This window comes from Cnephaeus nilssonii, assembly GCF_951640355.1.
Source record: "Cnephaeus nilssonii genome assembly, chromosome: 12".
NCBI classification, from domain to species: domain Eukaryota; kingdom Metazoa; phylum Chordata; class Mammalia; order Chiroptera; family Vespertilionidae; genus Cnephaeus; species Cnephaeus nilssonii.
The window spans coordinates 66,784,987-66,808,909 of NC_137083.1; the positions used below are offsets into that span (position 1 = coordinate 66,784,987).

Genomic DNA, 23,923 nt, shown 5'->3' on the forward strand with positions numbered 1-23,923 from the left:
ACTGTTGCATGTTTGAGATTGGCTAGGGTACTTGAATGTCTCACCACTAAAAAACAAAGAGATATGCGAAGTGATGGCTGTTTTATTGGCTAGATGGGGGTAATCTTTTAATAATGTATATGTGTTTCAGATCACTATGGTGTTCACTTTAAGTATCTTACAATTTTATTTGTCAAATTTACCTGAGTAAAGTTGAAAAAAAATTGTGGGATATTTAAAGTGTACATCCTGGTGGTGTAATATGTATTCATGATATAACAGCTCCCCATCTAGTTGATTGCACATACATCACCTCATTTATTTACTTACTTATTTGCTTATTTATTTTGGTGAAAATTTTGAGTTCTACTCTCTTGGGACACTTCAATTGTGCTGTGTAGTGTTATCAACTCTAGCTGCCATGTTTTGCATTGGATCCTCAGTCCATATTCAACTTATAGATGAAAGTCTGTACCCCTTACTTGGACTTTTTAAATCTGGCATTTTTCTGTGCCTCTGAGAACACAAGATGAAGCTGAACTTTTTTTAAAAAATCATAACTCTTCTACTCATTAATCCGATTTATGACAACTCATTCCACACAACTGAATATTTAGAAGCCTCATTTTCAATAGTGTTATATCAGAAGAAACAACCAAATTTCTGGCATATAATGGGAATCCAATATGCTCTGCCAAGAGCCTAGACTAGAGTGAAGGTAAATGCCTGAATATAGACCAGCAGGGAAACCTAATCCACCTGAAATTCTGCCAGGTGTATTTCTGAAAGAAGAAAGAAGTGGGTGGCAACAGTTGGTGAGGTAAATTCACTTTTGAATAAAGAGTTTATTTAGCATTCATTAAGACAAGGAATCATGGCAGCAACCAGTAAACATGAACTCACTCCAGATTTCCATTTTTATCATAGTCAAAGCCTAGCTATGTTGATGGGTATAATTAGTGGTGTTTCCACAAAACATTTTGTTGTTAAAGAAATTATTGACTGTTGATGATATCTTGTCTTCATATATCTTCAAGCAAATAGTATAAGCTCACCCATGTTGGAAGCATCTGTACTTTACTCTAATTATTCAGTAAACCTCCCAAAATGTAATGAAACAAATATAAGAAAAATATAAGAAACAAAATAGAATGTATTTTGTTTCTTAAAATCCTCAGTCATGTTTTTATGCATCTTCCAATGCTATTTCCTAAGCAAGAAATATGTTTATTTTGTTCCCAAATTGTATTTTGAAATATTTCATACATATGTATTAAATATAACAAAAAATTAAGGAGTAATAAAATGAATAAAATTGGATATACCATACATACCCCTCAGCTTAAGAAATAGAACGTGCCCTGGCCAGTTGCTCAGTGGTTAGAGCTTCGGCCCACACACCACAGGGTCTCAAGTTCAATTCCGGTCAAGGGTACATACCTGGGGTGCAGATTTGATCCCTGGTCTCTGGTCTGGGCCTGTGCAGGAGGCAACCAATCAATGTGTCTCTCACACAAGTTTTTTTTTTCCTCTCTCTCTCTCCCTCCCTCCCTTCTACTCTCTTTAAAAATCAATGGAAAAAATATCATCAGGTGACTATTAACAAAAAATAAATAAAAGAAAGCAATAGAACATAACCATTTCTAGAAATCTCCATGAGTCCTTCTTTGATTCTTTCTCCTTTCCTCATGCAATTATGTTCTCTCCTTACTGGGTTAGCCACAGTCCAGAATTTTGTGTTAATAATTCTCCTATTTTCTTCTTAGCATCACCACTTGTATTAGTTACTTGTTCACTATGACAACCACCCTAAATAGCAATAGTTTTAATGAGATAAAAATAGGCTGGTATGTTGTCTTCACGATCAAGATGACCCTGACTCTTTCCACCCCGCTCTGCCCTCCTCAAAGTCTGTTAGATCAAGTTTGCTAGTTGTACCTTTCAAATAGTCTGTGACTTAACCAATTTCTTTCTGCTTCACCCAGCAATTGATGAAACTGTTTTGTTAAAATCTCCCTCTACGATGTGGGTATGTCTATTTACTCTGCAATTCAGTCAGTTCAGGTTTCTATATATTTTTAGATTATGTTATTATGTCCTCACCAATTTGGAATGTTTACCTATTACTGATTAATTAACAGGTTTACCATTTTGCAGTGCCCCTCTCTATCTATACTAATGTTTTGGGGTTTTAGAGTTTATTTGTCTGATGATGAAGCTCTTTTAGGCTTGTACCTGGCGTTTTTTTATTTTTAATATTTCTGTGTCATTATATTTTAGACGTATCTCTTGTAAAATAAACACTGGCTTTTGCATGTTTATCCAGGTTGAATATTTTTACCTGAAAAGTTTGATTCAGTTGAACTTTTGCAATTTTATGAATTCTGAATTTCTAATGCCAGATTTCTATGTTTTCCAATTTTTTTCTCTGTTTAATAATTCTTTTCTCATTAATTCCTTTAATAGTGTGTGTGTGTGTGTGTGTGTGTGTGTGTGTGTGTGTGTCTTAAATCTATGTATTGGTCTTTTACAACAAGTCTTGAGAATTTTCAGCCATTATTTCCTCTGGGTCTCCGGTTTGCTGGATGAAGCAGAAATTTCAACCTGCATAAACATGCAAAAACCAGTGTTTGCTTTAAACTTTCTCACTCAGTCTTCCAACTTCCATAACATCTCATTTTTCTTCTCTATGTCTTGCTGGACTACACTATGAATAATACTTTCAGATCTATCTTCCAATTATTTAGTTCTCCCTTCAGCTATGTCTATATTGTAGTTTAACCCATACACAGAGTTTTTATTTATTTATCTTAACCCTTTGCACTCGCTTGCTTTTTTCTCAATTCCTTTATTCTACTCGGGATTTAATTTTTTAAATATCCCAGATTTTACAAAGCGCGGCAGTAGAATGAAAAACTGGAGTTTCTTTTCATACAAACTTATTTATTTGGATTTTTTTATATTTCAAATTATTGATACATTCAAAGAGTAATTTTAATCTCGACATCCGAGTGCAAAAGGTTAATATATCAGCTCTATTGAATTATATTCATATGCCATATAATTCACCCATTAAAGTATGCCAGTCTGTCATTTTTAGTATATTTACAGAATTATGCAACCATCACCACAATTTTATTTTATTAATTGAATTTATTGGAATGACATTGGCTCATAAAACCATACAGGTTTCAAGTGCACAACTCAGTAAAACATCTGCACACTGCATTGCTCCAAGCAAAGTCTCTTTTCATACCCATTTTTCCCCACATTGCCTACCTCCAAGTACTCCTTGTCCCCCTTTCCCTCTGGCTATCACCACACTGTTGTCTGTGGCTATGTGTTCCGTACGTTTTTTGTTTAATCCTTCACCTTCATTCATCCAGTCCCCCAATGCCCGTCCTCTCTCACAGCTGTCAGTCTGTTCTGTGTATCCATGCCTCTGTTTTTATTTTGTTCATCAGTTTGTTTTGTTCATTAGATTCCACATATAAGTGAGATCATATGGTATTTGTCTTTCTCTGACTGGCTTATTTCACTGAGCATAATCATCTCCCAGTCCATCCATACTACCCAGTTTACAGATGGAATATCTGTAAAATTTCTGAGGGTCTCTGAGGTCTGCCTCCACCTGTCAGCTACTCTGCCTCCCCTGAGGTTGCCTGGTCTTCCTCCAGAGCCTTCTGAAGAAAGACTGCAGAGTGGACTCAGGCTGGCCACAACCCACACACCCTGCCCCAGGTTGTGAGCTTGGTAGGGGAGGGCAGCTTGGGTCCAGAGGGTGGGACTAGTGGGCCTCCTACTTGAGGGCTGTGTGGTCAGGCACTCAATGAGGGGAATGTGGACCCTACTCTAGAGCCAAGCCACTCAGTCTCTGCCAGAGTCTCCAACTCTAGTCCCCACAGGAGGGGCATGCTGCAGGTTCAGTTGGTAGCAGCAAGCCATCCCTTCTGCAGGAGCAAGGTCAGCCAGGTGGAGTCACTCGGGCTTGGGGGATGGGGATGGGGAGGTGATCAAGAGTCTCCCATTGGCGTGGTGCCAGCAGTGCCTTCAGGAGGGGACCAAGCACTTCATCCTGGTCCAAGACAATAGCCTCTGAAGGAGACAAACTCTGAATGACCTGTTCTGAGCAACCCTTCCTTCCCCGCTCATTGGGATTTGAGGTGGGGGAGATCCAAAGTGTCTCCCATTGGGGATGTTGACAACAAGCCTGTAGGAGCAGAGCGGGGGCGGAAGGGGGGAGGGGCGGACTTCCTCCCCTTCCCAGGATAGGTGGGCTGAGCTTGCAGGAAAGATAGCAGTGCCAAACCACTGCCCCCTTCCCTCCCCACCCCCCAAACCCAGCCCTGGCCAGTCTGATTCTTGGATAAAAGCCTCCCTGGGAGACAGTGTGCCTAAGGTGCCAGCTCTGTGCTGTACTCTAATCCCTTTCATGGCTGAACTCAGCAGGGCAGGGCCACAGAGTGGCAGGCCAGGCCACTGTGATTCAAGAGGTGGGAGGGGAGTGCTGGCTGTGTGCTGGAGGTGGGGAAGAATGGTCCCCTTTCCAAAGCCTCACAGTTCAATCACGGTCTGAGTCTCCACCAAGAGCTTCTCCAGAAAAAGAGCACCCCCCAAATCCCTGCTGAGTGCAGCCAGCAGATCCCTCTGCAGCACCTGAGTAAGGAAGAATGGGAGCCACCAGTAGTTGGAAACTAGGAAGTGCACTCTCCAGGTTGGTGCTAACAACAGGAGTGCTTGACCCTGGGAAGATGGCAGACTCCCTTCTCTCCCAGGCAGACTGAATCCCCACTGATTTTCACCACCAGATGCTATCCTCTTTGTGTCTCTGTTGCTTGGTGTTGTGGATCCCTGCATGGGTTTCAGACCTCATGCTGCTGGGGGAGGGAGTTTTGCAGCCCAGATAACCCTCCAGCTCCTCACCTGCCACAGGGGTGCAGGGACCAACCCTTTCCACGTCTCTGCCCTTCTTACCAGTCTCTATGTGCCTCTGCTGCAAATCCTTGGTTATAATATTTCAGTTCAGTTAGCCTTCAGGTGGTTGTTCAGGTTGATTGCTCTATCATTTAGCTGAGTGTAGCTTCCACCTAGTCTGCAGCCATCTTGGAATCTCCCTTCCACTGAGTTTTTAAATTCAGTTATTTAATTTTGATTCCTACAAATTCTATTTGTCTCTTTTTTAAGATTTGCTTAGTAATTTTTATAGTTTCTTCCTCCTTACTCATATTTTCCATCCCTTCTCTAGTTTTGTTAATCATAAATAAACTTACCATATTTATTTTCTGTGTCTAACTCTAGTGTTTGAAGTCCTATGGATCTCTCTCTCTGGTCTATTTTTTGTTTCCTGTTTGTTCTCACTTTGGTTACCTTATTTTCTTGTGTGCTTTTAAATATAGAAATGATAAATTTCCTTGAAGTATCTATGGGAATTCCCCAAGTTCTGGGTTGTAGCTGCATGGAAAAGCCTCGAATTATATTACTGTTTTATTTTAATACACACACCAATTAAGAGTTTTCAGGGTACATTATGTTTTCTCTTAAGTCAACATGAGATTTCCTTGCTTTCTACTTTATGAGTGTTTTCTTATAGAGTTCCCTGCACAGGACGGGCCAGCTCCAGCTGCTCCTGCAAAAGAATAAACCGAAACCCTCAGGTCGAAAAGCTGCCTATACATTCACTTAAGCTTTTACTTTCACTTTTTTGAGGTCAAGGCTGATTTCTTACTTTTATATCAGTTCAGTGATAAATTTTTAAATGCACTTTTAAATATTTTAAACAGGGACCCTGATTTGTCATGCAGCTGGATATAAAAATCTGCTATATTATTTATATATTATTTCAGTCATTTTTACCACTATAAAAAACAAGATGTTCCCCAATAGCACATATATTTTTACTTTTTGCTCTTCACTAAGAAATTACAAATGAAGCTTCTAAATATTTAACATTGAGAATAATATTATTTTGTAAAATAAATTTTGGATTTAATTGACTTTCAACATCGTTGAAAAAGTAGAGTTTTTATGAAGATTCCTCATGTCTGGAGCTAAATTTTTAATATCTATCTATTCATCATACTATTATTTTGTAACCTAATATTCCCAATTCACAATATACAACATAATTCTTTATTAACTACAGTTGATATAAAACACAATTCAAGGAGTTTTATTGATAACTTCAACTTTGTTACCAGCTTCTCTGAGTTGTTCAGGTTATCACCAATTTCAACTTCATCTGATCTTTATGAAGAGATTATATCAAGAGTTGGAGAATCTCCTCTTACATTTTCTGCTGTTCACTTACTATTTTCATTCTGAAGTATCTTTACATAAATCACTTTCTATAGAAATACTTCAAAGCCATATGCATATTATGGGAAGAGGAGATGATAACATAATCATTTTAAAGGCTGGAAGGGAAAAAAAATGGGTGGTAGCCCTGGTCAGCGTGCTCAGTGGTTAGAGTGTCATCAGCCAGTGCACTGAAGGGTCACAGGTTCAATTCCCAGTCAAGGGCACCTACCTGGGAGAGATCCCTGACCCCAGCTGGTGTGAGTGCGGGAGGCAAGCAATCAATGTTTCTCTCTTACATTGATGTTTCTCTCTCTCTCTCTCCATCCTTCTTTCTCTTCCACTCTCTAAACAATCAATGGAAAAAATACCCTCAGGTGAGGATTAACAAAATACAAAAGAGAATGGGTGAGAAATGATTCCCTTATCCCACAAAAGTGGAATCCTAAATCAGCGGTGAGGAAAGACAATAAACAATCCAATTTACATAGAAGCAGCCCTCAAAGTTTTTAAATGTTAAAAAGTGGAGATAAATAAAACATTTCTTATGAAACAGTTCTACTGTACATAGATGCAACTACTCCTCTCCCACCAAAGAGAAGTGTAATCTTAGATATAATGAAGCAGAGGGTAAGGAGAACCAGACACAGTTCAAGGTTGGGGGAAGGTTTCACAATGAAAATAGGGGCATTGAGTGACAGTTTATATGCTAAACTGTGAGACCCCTGACTTTCACCCCACCTGCTAAGTAGGCAGGAGACCAGAAGTTTCTTCCTTGGGGAATGCAATCAGCACAAAAGAGAAGATTAAAATATATAGCATTGGATTTTTCTAAAAAAAAAAAAAAAAAAAAAAAGCCCAGTCAGATGCTACTGCATTGAAGCCCACAGTCAACATCAAATCCCAAAGCACACCTTCAGAGCTTCCAATCAGCTTTTCATTGACTTCAGTAAGAGCAAACAACTAAAAAGTCCTGGATATTTGAAGAAAGCCTTGGGCATAGAAAGAGAATCCCAAACAAACAAAAATGAAAGAGAAACTTTCAGGAAACAGAGAATGCAAGAAGATGAAAACACAAGAAAAGGAACTACTATTAATCTATTCAAAACGGTAAAGAAATTGTACTCATCAAATATGACTGAAAGTCTATAAAAGGGGAAGAAGACTTCCTGGCTGGGTGGCTCAGTTGGTTGGAATGTCATCCTGTACATCAAAAGGCTTTAGGTTGGATTCCCAGTCAGGTTGAGGAGATAGAAGAGGGCTAGGCAGTCAGGGTTGGGACCACGGGTGAGGTGGGAGGTGGGGGAGGGGAATGTAGAGTTGCAGATGCAGGTTGCTGACTGTGTCCTGTTCTGAGAAAAACAAAGTAACCTGGAATTGAACCCAGGTAGGCAGCAGTTGCTAAGGCAACCCTGCTAGCAGAACAGTGATGTCACCTCGGACCTGAAGTGGCAGTTCTCAGTCCGGTTCATCTCCCCGTGGGAACTTGAGCTTTAAAATGTATAGATGTTGCTAAAGCAGAATTCTTTGAAATGACCAATCTGCAGCTAACAAAGCATATATCTACCACTAGACAAAGAAGCACACTATCTTCTCTCTCTGGTGCACTGGGTTCCTGGCTCTCCCTTGCACCCACATAGCTTGTGGCCATATAGGACTCCACACATGGACTAAAGGACTTTAAATAGCTTGGATGCTAAACTATACCTGGCTGCAACATAGAACAGAAGGTCTGGACACTGGCCTGCTTTGGGCTGCCCTGGAACCCCAGCTACACCTTTTCTAGGACTGGCTTAAGGGGCATGGGACTTTGGAACCTGAGACAAAGAAGCTTCACTGGCAACCCACATTGGGCCCCCTCCCTTTGCTCCATGCTGCAGGGAGTCCCTCTATCTCTCAATAAACTTTGCTTCCATTTACCATCTTTGTCTGTGACTAATTCTTTGATTTTTCGAGATAACAAACTCAGACCCAATCACAGCACTTTGGTTTCAAGGGCACATACCCATGTTGCAGATTCAATCCCAGGTCAGGGGGCAAACAGGAAGCAACAGATTGATGTTTCTCTCTCACATCGAAGTTTCTCTCTCTCTCTCCCTTCCTTACTCTCTCTAAAATCAATAATAATAATAATAATAATAATACCCACATATCTTCAGGTCAGGATTAAAAAGTAAAATTTAAAAAAGAGAAGACAAAAATAAAATGTAAAATAAATATATAAAAATAATATAATAAAATATAAATGGAAAATGAGGTAGGAGAAAATAGGAAGAAACAAGAAAATAACAGGAATTTCAGAAAAAGAAAAAACCAAGAAGATTGCATCAAAAATTCAAGAAAAATTTCATAATGAGGAGTATGCTTTTCTTGACCACAGGACAGGAGATAAAACAGACCCACATAGGAAAGGACATTGAGATTTCAGAATACTGTGGGTGAAGAGACCCTAAAAATTTCCAGAAAGAGGAAAAACATATTCCTTAAAAAGGGCAAAAATGTAAATGGCTGAAGATTTCTCTATAGCAACACTGGAAACTCAGAGACAAGAGGGAAAAAAAAATGCCTTCAAAATTCTGAGTAACATTTATTTCCAATCTAGAAATCAATATCCATGAAACTATCAATGAAGTGAGAGGATAAATGAACATCTAGATAGCTCTTTGCAGGTTTAGAGAAAAAAAGTGATTAGATTTAGAGCAGGCAGAAGGCTCTGGAAGACGTATCTTCAAGGCAATGAAATTAGTAGTCTACTTGATGTGGATTAGGTATTCTATCATTTAAATGTTCTGAGAGAAGATCACCTAAATCCAGAGATTTAGTGATATGTACTTAGAAAATTAATCAATTAAAGATGTGGGGGGAGTGCAAAACAGGAAAAGTAATATGAATCCTAGTACTACGCTGATAATAGATCTCTAGACAATATTCTGAACATTGAACTCTGCTCAAAGCAAAGTAAAAAAGAAGTAATATGCAAATTGACCATCACACCTTCAAAAGATGGTGGCGCCCACAGTGGGGGAGGGGCTGGCTGCTCCACACGCCTGCTGCTGGAGTCCTGTCAGCCCTGCGGGGGGCCTCAGGTCCTCCTGCACCCGCCACTGACTGAGACTCAGGCAAGCAGGGCCAGCCGAGGTGCAGGCAAGCCTTGGATGGCAGCTGCCCAACCACCCAGGGCCAGCCCAAGGCTCAGGTAACCAGGGCCAACTGAGGCTTGCACTGCTGGCAGTGGCAGCAGCAGAGGTGTGATGGGGGCGTTGCCTTCCCCTGATCGCCAGGTTGCCTCCTGCCCCTGAGGGATCCTGGACTGTGAGAGGGAGCAGGCTGGGCTGAGGGACGCCCCCATCCAGTGCATGAATTTTCATGCACCGGGCCTCTAGTCTAGCCACAATGGGAGAATGATGAAGACATGAAAAGTATGAATGTATTCAGTGGAGGAGGATGTGAAAGGAAACTCAATTCACATCTAACATAGTGGAAATTTAGTTGTAATGCCTACAATTTTGAAATTAAGAGATAGTATCATATAAATATTATTAAGGTAAATGCAAGTAAATATCCAAAAAGAGCTAGACTATTTTAAAGTTGCTGTCTTTGGCAAGCAGAAAATCATTAGTAGGAACTAATATTTGTGCAATTGCCCTACATAATTATTTAAATATAAATAGAAACCCTAATGTTTTCATACCACACTTACCCAAATGAATTATTTTATACAGTGCTGTGGAGACCAGGGGCCAAGTCCATGCTGATTCACGTATGTGTGTTTATCACCTGAGGTTGGAAATGTGGAACATGCTCCTAGAATCTGTAGTCACTGCCACCAGGTGGCCATAGTGAGTTACTAGTATATCTGGATCTGCAGCATTTCTGTTCTGAAATGTCTCTTGAGCATCATCCCAGTAGCAATGTCAGAGGATTCTGAATTTGGTCATGTCCCAGACAAATTTTTTTAAGTCACTTAGGAGAATTTTTGGAACTCATACAAAGTCTTAGATATGTTTGTGTGAAATACGAATGTATGAAACAATTGGGATTGAATAAAAGCACAACAGGTTACAATTGCTGGGGTGAAAGCAATGTGAAATGAATTCAATGTGAAGTTTTAGATGTAGGTTTAAAAACTCACCTATGTAAAAAGTGTTTTGGGAGGCAGGATGATATAAGGGAAACCATCGAGAGGGAATTCATACATGGATTCTGGTTTCAATCTGCTATATGACCAGCTGTCAAAATTGAGACTCATTTCTGAAAAATTAGGTGCATGTACCAAATAATCTCTAAACATCTCTCTGCTCCAATAGTCTATGATTCTTTTATATATTAGAAAACCTTTTTTATGATTGTGGGACATACAAAATATGTAAAGAAGGTAGCAGTTATCTCCATAATTCCATTGTTAAAATTTTAACGTATTTCATTTCAGTCTTATTTCTAGTTACATATATGTATGTGGATTGTACCGAACTGGCATGGCCATGGGTGAACCTGAGCTCAGGCCCCTTTTCCCCATACTCAGCCCCATGTTGGGCGCCATATGTACCACACCAGCACAGCCAGTTTTGGTGAGCCTGAGAGGGGGCAGAGAAGGATTGAGAAACGACAGACAAGAGAAAAAAGCTGGGTCAGGGTGGGACTCTGTCCTCTCTGATAGAGAAACAGTGCTACAGCCTGTAAGCCGTGTCTTTATTTTATAGCCAGATTCCATGAGGCAAAGTAAGGGCATGGTCAAGATGTTTACAACATTCTCATGGGTTTTGAACCTACTGAATTACATGTACCTGATCAAGCTTTGTTTACTTACTGCACCTCCCACAGCCTATAATACTCAGCCACGTGGGGCTACAGGTTCGGACCATAACATCAAGCTTACAACTATAGCCTTTGGCTATAATTGTGCTGGGACTTGCACGAGGCTTTGCCACGAGAGGACTGTGCCCCCTCATTAGTCCGAAGCTTGAACCTGTCCAAACAATGTAGCCGCTCTCCACAGTGGATATATATATTTTTAAGTTTTAATCCTCACCCAACAATATGTTTTTATTGATTTTAGAGAGAGAAGAAGGGAGGGGGGGAGAGAGAGAGAGAGAGAGAGAGAAACAGTGATGTGAGAGAAACATTGATTGGCAACTGGGGATTGAACCAGAAACCCAGTTATGTGTCCTGACTGGAAATATAAGCAAAGGAGGCATTTTTGTGGAAAGGGTGATGCTACAACCAACTGAGCCACCTAACCAGGACTATTTTTTTATTTTTTACAAATTACATTATTCTGTATATTTAATTTCATTATGAAACATACAAAGCAAGCACATACCCAGTTACAATATATCTATGGAATGTCCTTTGATTACCAGCACAGGATACTATCTTTATATCTTTAGCACATCACACACATACACACACACACACACATACACACACACACACTCACTCACACACACACACACTCTCACACACACACACACACACTCACACACGCACACTTACATACACAATTTCTTCTCCACTTATAGAGAAATGTAGTCATTATTTTGTTGTGCTGATATCTGCAAACACATGACCTCAGTGTCAAGGTTTTACTTTCTACCTAAAAGACTCATTTCAATTCCCTTTAGCCTACGGTCAAACGCTTGGTCTCAAATTGAAATCACTGCCCAGTGTAGCCAAAGACTAATCCTCCCTCATATTTTTGTAGTTTTTATACCTATAGTTGGCTCAATTAGTGGCTTATCTCTGGCTTTTTAAGAGCTCTGTTTTTCTGCCTATTGCCCTCTACTACTGTCCCTGTGGTCCTCAATCTTTACCTCTTATTACAGTATCATCTCTTCAACAGTTCAGCCCAACAATCACCTGCCCTAAGCAAAAATAACAATAGAGTTGACTGTGTGGGCCTCATGTTTACTGGGTAACAAAAGTGGTGCACCCCATTCCACCTCCCAAACACCTCCACTTAACCATGTATTATGACATTAGTGTTACAATTTACTGCAGAATTTGAATTTACCTTAGGATTTTAATACGTTTCTAGATTGTCTTTGATATTTGCATATATATCACCTTATGTGCATTAACGTATTTTTTTAAAGATCTTTATATAAGAAAAAAGTGTAGAAAATCCATGAGATTTATTTTTAGTTTTGTATCTTCCATTTTAATCACTGTTATATATATGCCTATATTTGCCATTAAGCTATTATATAAAATTAATATATATATAGTATTTTTGAAAGTTTTTATGTGACAATGAGAAATTATATACACATTACATCTATAAGTTTCTTCCTTATTATCTACTTGATAATATCCAAATTATACATCACTTTCTGATTTGTGTTTGAAGTCTTTCCTATAGTAAAATAATATTTAAGACCTTATTTTCATTTTGTTTCACTCATAAGAATTTATAAACTTATTTTTCTATTTTATTTATTTACCATTTAGTTTTGAAATTTTCAATGGAAACTTTTATCATGGAGAATACAAATAATTTCCACCTAGGAAATATAAGCAAAGGAGACATTTCTAAATTAACCTCTTTGGGGTAAAGAGTAAAGACCCCTGGGGGCTAACCTTTAAATTAATTAGAAAGCAAAAGGCAAATTACAACTCAATACACCTGACCTTGTCATGCTAAGTGCCATTTCCATATCCATTATGGCTTTTCATGAATAGGAACTTTTTCTTATTATGATTTCTCAAAAAGATCTCTCAGTTGCAATGTTACATTCAGCTATGGAACAGGGCGATCCTCCTCTTTGTATATGTCTTAAATACATCTAGATTTTTTTTTTAGAAGGCTGCAGTGTGTAGAATAGATCTGAAATAGGCCAGAATTGATGCAAGGAGGCCCATATGGAGACTATTACAGTAACCCAAATTAGAGATGATGTCAACTTAGACCAACACAATAACGGGGATGGAAAAACTGAACAGAGTCCAGAAATATTTAAGTAGATAAAATTGAGATGATGTGGTGGTGTAAGGAAGAGAAAGGTTTCAAGGAGGACAAGCAATCTAGAATAGCAGCTGAGCTCTACATGGTTTCATAATCTAAGTCTGACATTCCAGGCTCTGTGACCTTGGGCCACCCAGCTCTCTGGGTATCATGTCTTCGTGTGTGGAGTGGGATAATGATAGGACTAACTTCACTGTATTGTAAGAATAAAATTAATTAAACTATTTATTTGATTTTAACTTAAAATAATATTTATTATATACTAAGCCACTATCGATGTTTGCAGTTATGGTTATAGTGATGCTAGTTCTTCTGCTATTATCATACATAGCAGAAGAACTAGATTTGAGGAAGGAAATAATGAGTTTGGTTTTGAACATTTTGGGGGATTGGAGTTTTCTTTAAGACATTCAAATAATGTTGAACAGACAATTGGATATTTAGGTCTAAAAGGAGAAGTCTGGGCTAAAACAGGGTTTTAGTGGTCTGGAATATGGATATCCATTTTGAAAAAATGAAAATATATGAGATTTCCTAAGGAGAAATATTACTATGAGAAGGGACATGTGCCTATGACAGAGTTTCAAGAAATTCCAGTTTTGAGGAAGGATAAAGGAAAATAAACTGATAAGAAAGACAGAGGAACAGGCAGAGATGTAGAAGAAAAACCACAAGGCTATGGGGGTGGGGGGGGGAGGAAATATATGTACTACTATTTGTAATACTTAAAACAATAAAATAAAATTAAAAAATAAATCCACAGGCAATGTTTAGAAAATGAAAATTAAATTATTTGGGTGCTGAAAAACAAAACAAAAATCAACACAAAAACAACAACAACACAAGGCTGAGATATCATGGAAGTCCAAGAAGAGTTTTCAGCAGAAAGGAGTAATTAACTCTTTTAGGTGCTGCTGAAAGGTCTATGAGATTGAGACAGAAAAGTATCTATTGTGTTTTAAACATGGAGGCTATTGATAATCATAGCATATACATTTTGGGTGGTTGAGGAGACAAAAACTAGTTTGGAGTGGTTAACGAAACGGAGTCACTGAAAGTACACAACTCTTTTGAATAGTCTAGCTGTGAAAATGGAGGTAAGTTAGGCAGTAGTCTAATTAAGAGGATTAGGAAACGTGTTTTTTTTTTTTTTCTTTTGTAAAGATGACTTAAAAATGATTAAATGTTGGTGAGGAAATTCCAGTAAAGCAATTTGTATATAGTTTTTTGGAAGGCCTGAGGGGTTGGGGTGCAGTAATAAGAAGTTGGAGGGGAGACCTTTACTCTATTATGCATGTAGAGAAGGAGGAGAAGGCAGTGTAGATGCAAGCTGCATCTGTCAGTGAGACATCTATCTTCTGGCTTCTAGTTTTCCTGTAGAATAAGAGGCAAAGTTACCTGTGAAGAGTGAGCGGGAGCATTGAGAAGAAGGTAGAAAGAAAATAAGGAAGGTTTTTAATCCTCCTGTGAAGACATGTAGAGAAATTGGGTCAGAGAAACACAGTGGGGCAGAGAGGCAGCAGGGCACTGCAGTTGAAGTTTGTGATTGTGCGTGTAAGGAACCCAGTCTCCTCTGCTATGTGCATCATTTCGCCAACAGTACTTGACTACGCGGGGCAGACATGACTCAGAAAAAGTAAATGGTTGGGTTCATCCAAAGCTGAAATTTTACTAAATAACTACCATTCAAAGAGAGACAAGTGAGTTTAGGATTTTGTTAAGAAAGTTATTGATAGTGGTGATGGTATATACTTATCCCCAAACTCATCAATTATACATTAAATATGTACAGTGTTTTACATGTCAATCATACTTCAATAAAGTTGCTTAAAAAGCCTAAAAATGTCATTTTATTGGTTTACCATGAAATATAAACTGGATTGGAAAGGAAGCAGACAAATCTACTGGGAATACATAGATGCTTCAATGACCTAGACATGCCAATATAGTTGAAGGAGAGGAGGGATAGGAGTAATTCAACAGCAAAGTTGGAAGAAGAAGCTGTGGTAAAGGAACAGACTTCTTTGTTAATAAAGTAGTAATATGACACTCTTTTTATCCCTAATGAACTCTAATATTAAGCACATACTATAAGTATTCCCATATTGCACTTACAAAGGACTTGCAAAGTAAATGACCAAAAATTAGTTTTAGGCTCTTAAACTTAGTGCTAAAAATGAGAGAAGGCTGAGAAAGAGTCTACCTTTGAAATAAGTTGGAATATTTTCCCAAACTAGCTCTAATATCTAGGTTTGGGTTAGAGAGGGAAGGAAAGAGCGTCTAGGTGTTGAGATAGAAAAACCACCACTCAGAGAACTTGAGAATCTCTTCTCTAGACCTAGAAGAGATCGATGGACTAGTAAGCGACATAAACTTAAAAAAATTGAAAGTGAAAGGCCATGGCTGAATTTCCTTACCTAATATAGTTTCATCTTCACTATTATTGTCAACAGGGCAGAGGCGCCCATTTCCCACGGACCAAATATCAGGAACATATGGGAGAAGTGGTATTTGGGGTCACTTGAAAAGCAACTTTCCCCAAGAGAGCTTCTACACAGGGCAACTTGACCTCAGCATGAAGAGATGTGTGTGGACCATCACATGCAGAAAACACAAGTGTGTCATAAGCAACCAAGTGGAAATGATGCATTAACTACAGAGGAGGAGCATGACTCTAATGTTACTATTTGAGTGATAGAAATTTCTTAAGAATCCATAAAAGTACTAATCAGATATAGGAGTCATTTTGACCATCCATCAAGCCAAAAAAGTACTAACGTCATATCTTAATTATATCCATCAAATTAAAGCTGTTCTAAACCTTACCACTCCTTTCCTGATCCTGTCTATCCTCTGCCACTCCAAATATGAAGGATTTAAAAGCTGACACTAGCAAGTTGTGGAAGGAATTGGAGCTAGAAGAGAGAAATAAAGCCAAACCCACAAACTTCCTTCCAACTATGGGTTTTTAAGTAGGCCAGATACAAGGGAGAAGGTTTAACTTTAAAGTTGGAACTTTTACTATTAAATGAAGGACTGCTCATGCCAACTACTCAAATGAAGTTGCTTTTTCTAAATATTTCTTTAAAATATATTTTTATTTATTTCAGAGAGGAAGTGAGAGGGAAAGAGAGCTAGAAACATCAATGATGAGAGAGAATCATTGATCTGCTGCCTCCCCCATGCCCCCACCGGGGATTGAGTCCACAACCCGGTGTTTGCACTGACCAGGAATCAAACTGTGACCTCCTGGTTCATAGGTCAGTGCTCAACTACTTAGCCACACCAGCCTGGAATGAGATTGCTTTTTTACTAAATGTGATTGAAAGACTTTATTAAACAAAGTGCTCAGAAAAGTTATAGATTCTTCCCCAGATTTCATCCCAGGAATAGCAAAAATCAGACAAACACAAGTGTATTCATATTGGGCATAGGTGAGAAAAGAAATGAAGTTGCGTTTGTCTTTCACCCTAGGAAGTCCTATTCTTAAACAAAACACATTAGAAATAGTGGTTTCCAAGATGGAGTCATTTGAGGATGTGCTGTTATCCAAGGTGGAACTATTGGAGAGAGTGACTGAGGTAGAGCAGAGTTGAAGGTCTCTGGAAATGAGATTTCTTTAAAAATCTGTAAGGCCGGGATATTTGAAGGGTTATTCATGAACATGTTATAGTTATCCAGCCACCAAGGTAGGGAAACACTGCAAAAAGAGGTTGAAGAACTTACTGCCATGTACTACTAGTTCAGCAGAAAAAATAGCAGAAAATTTGGGAGTTGATGGTGAGAAGGGAAGAAAGGAGGAAAGGGTTGGTTTAGGAATAAAAAAGCATGAGCAAAGGAATAAAACTATATTTGTAAAATATTTCAGTGGTTTCAGGTTAAATATTTTTATTTTTACATTTCTACTGATGGAAAGATAAATGCTGTACTATCAGGCTGTTGTAACAAAATACCATCGACTGGTGGCTTGAACAACATGAATTTATTTCTCATCATTCTGGAAATAGATATCTAAGATCAGGGTGCAGCAGGATTCTTGTCTGGTGAGGGCTCTCTCCTTGGGTTTCAGATGGCCACCTTCTCTGTGTTCTCACATGGAGGAGAGAGATTAAGCTCTCTGTTATCTCCTCTTATAACAGCACTAATCCTATCATGCCAGGGCCCCACCATTATGATCTTATCTAACCCTGATTACCTCCCAAAGGTCACATCTCCAAATAGCATCACAGTGTGGGGTAAGGCTTCAAGGTAAGAAATTTGGGGGGGACACAAACATCCAGTCCATAACAAAGTTATTACTGCTTGTCATGGCTACCAGTAGAGCTGTTCTCATAGTACATTTTCTTATTGGACAGAATACAGTCACAGGAATCAAATATCCAACAAAGAAGGACCACATGATGTGTAAGCTTATGTGTTTGTGCATTACTTACTCTTCTACCATTGGTGGATTGACAACGATCACCGGTACCTCCACCAACTTGATTTTTGCCGAGCATTTCAATTCGTAAGTAATATTATTGGATTGGTGATTTAATCAATGGAAAGCACACAACTAACCTAATTTAGAGACTCTAGGGACAGAGGTGCTCTATTGGGTTAACCCTTCTACTGAGAGTTAAATATGTAAGACATAGTAAATTAACAGGTACCTACAGATTCCCCAAGGCAGCTCAGAAAAGATAACTCCTGGATGACCATTCTAATGAAATAGGGAAAATATTTTAAATTTCAAACAACACTGCAAATGTTAGAGGAAACAAAATGGGGTTATTTGCATGGGACAGTTTATAAAGTGTTTGGGAACTGACATTTGAACTTAAATGATGAATGCCAGATAGAGTTACAGTACTAATTACTAAAGGCATGCCTTTGAATTTAAAAAAAAAACTTTGAAGGATTAAGTAATTACAAGAAATGACAGTAATAAAGTAATCTAAGAACAGATATATGACCCTAAATAAAAGTTTGGCATTGTATTATCACTCCATTGCAGGAAATGGGGAATCTGTGGATATAGTCAAAATACTTGGGTTAAATATTCCACAATATTAAGTCACTTTGTGAATTTGAACAATAAAAAAGTACATTACTCTCCAAGACTTAATTTTTCATATCTAAACTAGGCAAAGTTTACATGATTACTGTGATAATTAAATGAGATAACTATGTAAAAATACTTGGCACTGTGTAAGAGTTACTGAAACAATAGTTTGAAACTTCGTGCTTTTATGTGAGAGCTCAAATTGATTCTACACCCAAGATATATTTTCAAGTACTAATAGGACAAATTATTGTCCAAGTTCAAGAAAGGTGAGCAGCACTATGATGCCCTGAAACAGGATTTAGGTCTTTATTACAGAAAAATTAAGGTTCAGAGGCAGGTTCAGTCTGTGAATCTCTAAGAAGCAGATTCACAGACTGAATTTTCTAGAAGTATTTTCAAAATTTTGTACATGCATAGCTTTTCCAAGAAATCTAAGACTCAAAAAATATCACTCTGTACTGGGAAGAATGAGAACTTGCATACAAAGAAAACTGGTATAGCAGTTTAGGGACCATACAACACAGACCTCCTGTGTACTTATTGCTTCTAAGAGTACACATTCATCAAGAGTATACTACATAACTGTAGAGAACATTTTGGTATTTGCCAGAGGGGACCAGGGGAGGGGAGACTGGTAAAGAAGTTGAAGGGATTAAGAAGTACAAATTGTCAGTTACAAAATAGTCACAGGGATGTAAAGTACAGTATAGAGAATATAGTCAATGATATTGTAATAACTATGTATAGTGTCAGATGGGTACTAGATTTACCAGGAGGATCACTCCACAAGGTATATAAATTTCTAATCACTCACTGGGTTGTACACCTGAAACTAATACAACATGTATATCAACTGTAATTGAAAAATAAGTGATTATTTTTTAAAAACCAAGAGTAGAAATGTTAGTCTTGGAAAAGAAGGACCTAGCCTCCAGAGTAATAATGCCAGGGAAGAAGAGAAAACATGCAGACAGAAATTTCAAACCATGTAGACATCCCCCTCATTTCACATGAGGAAGCTGAGGCTCAGAACATTAAGTGATGATCTAGTCAGTGAGGAACTGGGGGCTGGAGGCAGGTGGCCCGAGTCCCAGCCCCTTTTCCACTCTGCAGTCTCATTGCCTCACCTACCGTATGTGAGTGGGGCATGTTGGTAAAATTCTAATTCAATAGACCCAGAGACATAGAAGCATGAACAGACTGTTGAACCTCAAAGGGAAGGCAGGGGAGGGTGGTTGGGAAGAGATCAACCAATAAACTTGTATGTATATATGCATCACCCGTGGATACAGACAATGGGGTGGTGAGGGCCTGGGGGGGTGTGGGTGGACGGGAGAGGGCTGGAAGAGGTTAATGGGGGAAAAGGAGGACCTATGTAATACTTTGAACAATAAAGATTAACAGAAAACATTTCCAATTCAAAATGTTCTCTTCCTGATCCTTATTCATTGCTACACTGATATATCCTTCCAGTTATCAGCCAATCTCTTCCATGGCTAACACTATTGTTAATAAGTACCACCCGGTAATTAACCATTTCTTCCTATTCTGGTTGTTGGAAGACCCACCAGTTCTGCCAAGTTCCTTCTCTATTTGTGTGGATGCTATCTTACTGGAAACTCTGTTCAGTTCCTCCTCCATTGCCATTCCCATCTTCTCTTATCATAAACGATATTCACATTTCTATAAACTTGTCTTCTTTACACATGCACAACCCCCACTCCTGATGAGTTCAAGTTTGTGAAATTTTCATTCTTATCCTTCTTTTAGCCCACAAGGGGCACAGGTAAGTGATTAATAAACATTGGTTAAGATGAACTGTACCAACACATAAATAAAGTGCTGACTGTTCTTGGGAATCATCCAAATAACTAAAATTTATTTTTGGTATTTAAATAAAGTTATTAAGGGAAATCTTATTAGGCATAATTACTGTTTTCACAAGAGTAGCTTTGACGCATCAATATTATTTAACAAATACAGCAGCTATTAGTTAAATACAACCCCCCCCCCCCCCACAAATCTACCAGATTAAAAACTGGAACATTATCACAAGTCAATTTATATAGCTTGCTGATTATCAAAGTATATTATTCAGTTCATGTTGGGTCAGCTATGAAATACATGTATATACAAAGCAGCTTGGAAGGAAGTTGTATTATCAATGATTAGTACAGTCCCTGTTACTAATTATGTGTTAATTAATAACTATCATAGGTTTACAAACCAACAAATGATAAAAGAAATGAGTTAATAGGTGCTCAAAATTCAAAGCCTACATCTCTAACCTCTCTTCTTAACTAATTACAGAGGGAAAGGTAAATCAGTTAGTTACCTAGCAGTAGTTACCTTCAAAAGATACCATGACTTTCCCCTGCAGAAATGAGTAATATATACTTCTCAGAAAGAATTTCTCTTTCCAACACGATAGAAGAAATTTGGATATTACAGAGTTTGGACTCAGACTTTGGTTCAGATTTCTATCTTGCTATATATTAGCTTAATTTCTGTGAATGTCAGGTTTTTCAATTGTGAAATGGGGGCAAAACTCTAATTTCAAACATTATTGTGAGGCTTAAAAACGCAAATGTGGCTCTTAGCAAAGGGCCTGGCACATAGGAAACTGTCAATCATGCTAGTGTTGCTGCTGCTGCTTCTACTTTTGTTATTGCTGTTAGAAATCTAAGCCTGGCTCATAAATAACACATCGTTAATATTTGAAAAGAAACCTCTGGAAGTACACAAATGCAAAACTGAAAAATGGCTTTGATTCAGAAATAATCAAAACAGTCACTAATCAAAAAGACTATGATCAGTGTGGACACTAGCTTATAGTGATCTAAATGGCCCAAATCTGTTTCAAGGCTGTAAATTTCCATAGCTACATTCATTCTTTTGAGACAGTTTGTGTGTGTTTCATTAGCATTATTCATCATTTCATAAGATCTGCAATAACAGCACTGTGTTCCTGAGTTTCAACATTGACAGGCATTTATGCTTTAGGTCAAACCATGTCTCTGTTATGGAGTAAATCATTTGTATGATGTACTAAAGTGTCCTTAAAACATCAGGTTTGTACTCTAGCCTCTGGATACTTTTCAATATATATGGAATATTTTATTTTCACTTCAGAGCTTCAGTTGAGGACACTATGCATTAATGAAAAGAGGTTGTGATTCAAACACTCCTCCTGGGTTAAAAATCCAGCTTCACCACACAGTCGGTGACCTTGAGCAATTAGCTTAACTTTCTGAGACTCGGTGTCTTCTGGTGTAAATACAATGCTTTTCTCATTGGATTTTTGTTAGGTCTTCTGCTCATTCCCACACTTCTGCCTGACCTCTAAAATTTAGAGCACCTCCAGAGTGCATTCCTGCTTCCTTTTATCTCCATTTACTCCCCAAATTACCATCCCCTATTCCATGGTTTATGAAGCCACCTATATGCTTGGTATCTAGCAATTTTAGATCCCTAACTTGCTTTCTCCTCTCAGCTCCAGACTCATTTATCTACTGCCTCTCGAATGGCCACTTGGAAAATTAAGCGATATTTCTAGTTAACATGCCCACAGCAACATTTCTGATCCACCACTCCCTTATTCTTCTGCCATTCTCCCCTCAGACTTCATTTCAATAGATGAAACTTTTTCTCCATTTTCTACATTTTATCCCAAATATATTAAAATCTGTTGCCTTCTGTTCTTTTCCCCAACAATCTAAATTAAGCTAAAAGCTCTACTCTCACGCTTCCCTATTCCTGTGCAAAACTTTCTGTCTGCTAATAGATTGCCCTAAGTATTTATCTTCTATTATTATGTTAAAAATTACTACATGTTTAGTGACTTAAAACAACACAAATTTATTATCTTATGAGTTCAGTGGGTCAGGGCAGGAGTCCAGGCACAGTTTAGCTGGGTCCTTTGCTCAAGATCTCATCAGCCTGAAAGGTGTCAGCTGAGCCTGTAATCACTGAAGATGCTCAGAGTTCTATTCCAAGGTCATTCAGGTTATTGACAGAATTCAGTTCCCCTTGGTTGAATTACTGAGGTTCCCCCCTCCCCCCCCCTTTTTTTTTCCTGTTGGCGTGGAGTCACTCTAAGCAACTACCAGGTATACCCAAATCCTTGTGATAGGCCCCTTCCTTTGACAACATGGAAACTTACTTCTTTAGGCCAGCAGGAAAATCTCTTTTAAGGGCTTCTCTGATTAAGCCAGGCCCACCCAAGATAGCCTTCCTTTTGATTAACTTAGAGTCAGCTGATGGGGACTTTTATTACCTCTACAGAACGCTTTACTTTTGTCATAAAATCACAGAACTGAAATCTCATTGTATTCATAAGTTCTATACACACGGAAGGGGAGAGGATTATACAAGGCATGTACACCAGGGGTTTATCTTGGAACTCTGCCTACTACACCTTGGCTTCCACTCTTGTTCCCTTCAATATTGAGAATCCATCTAGCCAACATGTTTTATGTAAGTGATAAATTTACATAGACTTTAAATTAGATCATGTCACTAATTTACTTACTATGTTCCTTCCCACTACTCATAATCCCATTTCTACTAAACTTCAGATTCCTTCGGATGACCTACGAGGTCATATATGATCTGACCCCTATTGGTTACGTCTTGGACTTTATTTCATGTCGCTATAACCTTAGCTCACTACCCACAGCCACACAGCCCTTCTATCTAATCCTTAAACATCCCAAGTTCATTCCACCTCAGGGCCTTTGTACTTGCTATTTCCTGTCTGTAATGCTGATTCCCAGTTATGTACATGACTGGATCCTTCTTGCCCTTGAAATCTCATTTCAAATATCCCCTTCCTTGACCACATTCTATAAAATGTGTCCCTTCCCCTAGTAATTTATTTCATTATCTTGTTTTATTTTTTGATTCATTATATGCTTACATGTTTATTGGCTGTATTCCTCATTTAAATAAAACTTTAAGAGAGCCTGAACCATGTCCATCTAATTCACCACTATATCCCCAATAGTTAGAAGAGTACTTGGCACACGGTAGACACCCAAAACATAGCGTCGTGTGAAAGAAAAGGATCCTCTCAGAATTAAATGTACTTACATAGTTCATGATGAAAGAAATGTATATTTGCTCTAGGCAGATACTTGCAGTCACTTCACTTTTAGGGTATGAGGAAGTGAGATAAGAGACACCACGGTGAAACTAATTCCTTCGAGTATGCCGTTCATTCAATTTCCATCCAAAGTATTCACTCTCAGTAGACGTGTAAGAGTTGGGATAATGGAGGTCACAGTCCTGTGTGGTGTTTACTTCCTTATTACTGAAGAAGAAAAAAAAAACAAAGAAAAAAACAAACAAACAGAGTTTAGCTTTTTCAGGCTTTCATTTTTCTAAATGAACTATCCTTCCAGGCAAAAATTCTGAAAAGCCCCTTTTCAGCCAAACAAACCATTCAGGATTCTCTGCATGGTGGGGGGAATGATGCAGCCTGATGTCAAGGTATTAGCCACAGATGGTGGAAATGAAATTGAGCTTGGGGCATGGTTTTGACCCTAAACCAAGTAGCATTTGTAAAGGTCTCTTGGCTAAACAGGATAACATAGGCCATCGACCTGTAACCCAAGTCTAATAAATTAATTGGAAATAAGTTT

At 38.4% G+C, this 23,923-nt stretch overlaps 1 protein-coding gene across 1 annotated transcript in view; it reads left to right on the forward strand.

Annotated features, from left to right (window-relative positions):
• The window catches only part of SLC13A1 (solute carrier family 13 member 1), a gene marked incomplete at both ends in the record, with an annotated part of 89,357 nt that overhangs the window by 42,613 nt on the left and 22,821 nt on the right, over positions 1 to 23,923 (forward strand). Inside the window, one exon of the mRNA XM_079786443.1 lies at positions 17,590 to 17,741. Within this exon, the coding sequence (XP_079642569.1) occupies positions 17,590 to 17,741 (152 nt within the window). The remainder of the gene's footprint in view (positions 1 to 17,589; positions 17,742 to 23,923) is intronic.